The sequence below is a fragment of the Vollenhovia emeryi genome, unplaced genomic scaffold (assembly GCF_000949405.1).
Source record: "Vollenhovia emeryi isolate VEMERY1.0 unplaced genomic scaffold, V.emery_V1.0 DF940133.1, whole genome shotgun sequence".
NCBI lineage: Eukaryota > Metazoa > Arthropoda > Insecta > Hymenoptera > Formicidae > Vollenhovia > Vollenhovia emeryi.
In genome coordinates, this window is record NW_011966233.1 from 9,017 (window position 1) to 12,328 (window position 3,312).

The 3,312-nt window shown below is 43.4% G+C and overlaps 1 protein-coding gene across 1 annotated transcript; it reads left to right on the forward strand.

The window, feature by feature from the left end:
- Positions 1–178: 178 nt before the first annotated feature.
- On the forward strand, positions 179–3,171 carry LOC105556299 (the record flags this gene model as incomplete). The annotated part of the gene is made up of 1 exon (XM_012003383.1): positions 179–3,171. A coding segment is annotated over exon 1 (2,993 nt), but the record flags the coding sequence as incomplete, so codon positions are not given.
- Positions 3,172–3,312: the final 141 nt, after the last annotated feature.

Consider the following 3,312-nt stretch of genomic DNA (forward strand, 5'->3'; position numbering starts at 1 on the left):
TTTTCCCTTTAGCTTTAAAAAACGTTTCTATAATGGTTTCTTAAACGTTATTTTATCGGAAAAGAAACGTTTCATCTAACGTTTTTCCGAATGGACATTTTAACTCATGAGAAACGTTTCTAAAAATCGGTTATAAAACGTTTCGGAAAAACGCTTCTAAAACGTTTTTGAAACGTATATGTGCTACTTGGGAAGGAATTTAGGGGAGTCGCAAGAAATTGCAGTCAGGAGACTTCGTGCTCTTAATAGAAAACTCGACGAGCAGCCAAGCTTAAAACTCCAATATACGACGTTCATGGACGAATATTTGAAACTCGGTCACATGACCGAAGTCACCGAGTTGCCATCCCCTGAAACGCCTCATTACTTCATACCACACCGTGCTGTTGCAAAGGAATCGAATTCAACCTCGAAGTTTCGAGTGGTATTCGATGCCTCATGTAAGACGTCATCTGGAAAATCACTTAACGACATCCTCCGAGTTGGACCAACAATTCGACAGGATCTATTTCACATTGTCACTCGCTTCAGACAACATAGATTCGTATTATCAGCCGATATTGAAAAAATGTACAGGCAAGTCAGGATAAAACAGGATCAGCGTCGCTTTCAACTCATCGTATGGAGAGCCGACACTGATCAACCAATCAAGACCTATCAGCTCAATACCGTAACGTACGGGACCGCAATAGCTCCATTCTTGGCAATCCGGAGTTTGCACCAATTGGCCTACGAGTGCGCCAACGAACACCCTATCGCTAGTCAAATCATTTTACATGATTTTTATGTAGATGATTTGTTGACAGGTGGCGATGACAGTTTTCAACTTCAAGCGATAAAGGAAGACCTCGAACAGGTATTACGCTCAGCTGGGTTTCCATTGCGCAAATGGACTTCCAATCTCCCCGACCTGATGGGAACCTCCCCAGAATACATGAATATTGATAATTTCATTGGTGATGAGGTCCGCACACTCGGATTGGTGTGGAATCCAAACAGAGATTCGTTTCATTATCGTGTAAGCACATTCAGTGGAATGTCACGATGTACAAAGAGGAGCATTCTTTCAACGATTTCACAGATCTACGATCCACTGGGGCTCATCGGACCAGTATGCATCAAGGCCAAGATTATCTTACAAGAATTATGGAAACTAAAACTCACGTGGGATAAATCATTACCAAGTGATTTCCATAAAATATGGAAGCAATATTATGACCAGTTAACATACATTAATGACGTATCTATTCCTCGGAGGGCGATATGTTCAAATCCTCTGCGAGTCGAATTACACGGCTTTTGTGACGCGTCCGAGACCGCATATGGCGCATGTATTTACATCCGATCCATCACGACAGATGATCGAGTCACTGTACGATTGCTTTGTGCCAAGTCGCGAGTAGCACCTCTTAAAACGATTACGATTCCAAGACTTGAACTCTGTGGTGCTGTTTTACTCGCTCGACTGACTCAAAGAATATCCGAATCTTGGACTCGTCCAATCGATGCAAAATATTATTGGTCAAATTCACAAATCGTACTCAGCTGGATCGCAGGGGAAGCTAGTGAGTGGAAAATATTTGTGGCCAATAGAATTTCAGAAATCCATGACTTAACTGAGAAGGACAATTGGAATCACGTACGGTCTGCAGACAACCCCGCGGACATCATATCTCGAGGTAGTACTCCAAAGGATCTATTAACATCCAATTTATGGTGGAACGGACCGTCATGGTTAGCAGAATCAACCGAAGAATATGGTGGTGAATCCACGCAAGTCATTGATCAAGACATCAGCCAGGCCATCACACTAGAAGCGAAGCCACCAGTATCGGTTCTCACCACTACGATCATCGATTTCGATTTATTGAGCCGATTCTCGAGTCTTCGAACATTGAGACGAGTAGTCGCATACTGTATACGTTTCATGCACAATGCCCTCCATCCAACACAACGCAGAAGTGGATTGCTGTCAGTCGAAGAATTACGTCAAGCAAATGTAACCATTTTGAAAATCAGTCAAGCGGAGTTCTTCACACCAGAATTGAACAACTTGCGCAAGAAGACTCCAGTCTCATCAACCAGTAAGTTACAGTCTTTGTTCCCATTTGTGGACGCTGACGGACTCATCAGAGTTGGAGGACGATTGAGACACTCGGATCTCCCAGAGACACAAAAGTTTCCCGTGGTCTTAGCATCTAACAGTGCGTTCACTAAACTTTTGATTCAAGACACACATGTCAAACATTTACATGCCGGGCTACAAGCTCTCTTAAGTATACTTTATGGCCAATACTGGATTCTATCGGCCAGATCCACTGCCCGTAAGGTGCTGCACAGATGCATAACATGTTATCGACTGCGTCCGAAACACCTTCAACAAATCATGGGCGATCTACCTTCCGTTCGCGTTCAGCCTAGTCGCGCATTTTTAAATGTAGGTGTCGATTACGGCGGCCCTTTTAATATAAAGATCTCACGAAACAAAACTAACAAGGCATATTTATGTTTGTTCGTATGCCTAGCCACGCGGGCTATTCATCTAGAGCTCGTATCGGATTTGTCCACGAGTGCATTCCTTAACGCGTTGAAACGCTTTATAGCACGTCGCGGCAAATGTATTAACATATATTCGGATAATGGTTCTAACTTCAAGGGAGCAAATAACGAGCTTAAGGAATTAGCAAATCTACTCTTAACTGACGCTCATCAACGATGCATACTCGAGTATTCCGCTGACAATTTTGTGAAATGGCATTTTATACCCCCACATGCTCCCCATATGGGTGGAATCTGGGAGGCTGGTATAAAATCAGCCAAAACTCATCTCAAAAGAATTCTAGGCAACGCGTTGCTAACCTTTGAAGAATTTTACACACTCACAACTGAAATCGAGGCGTGCTTGAACTCAAGACCTATGTCTCCAATGTCCCACGATCCTTCTGATCTATCTGCTTTGTCTCCCGGACATTTTTTAATTGGAGCACCATTGACCAGTATACCCGAACCCGACCTATCAGAACTCGCATCCAATCGCCTCACCCGATATCAGTTGTTAGCAAAACTTCAACAACATTTCTGGAAGCGTTGGAGCCGCGAATATCTCACGCAGTTTCAGGCGAGAACAAAGTGGAAGGAGGAAAGGGCAAACAAAGCGTTACAAGTAGGAACGTTAGTTTTGATAAAGGACGATAATATACCGCCACGTCAGGAAGCGATGTGCAAAATCCGAACGGCAACCTCCACGTACACATTGGGTTACGCTGATGTCGACGGTAATGAACGAAAATACAAGGGTTACTTCAAAAAGCA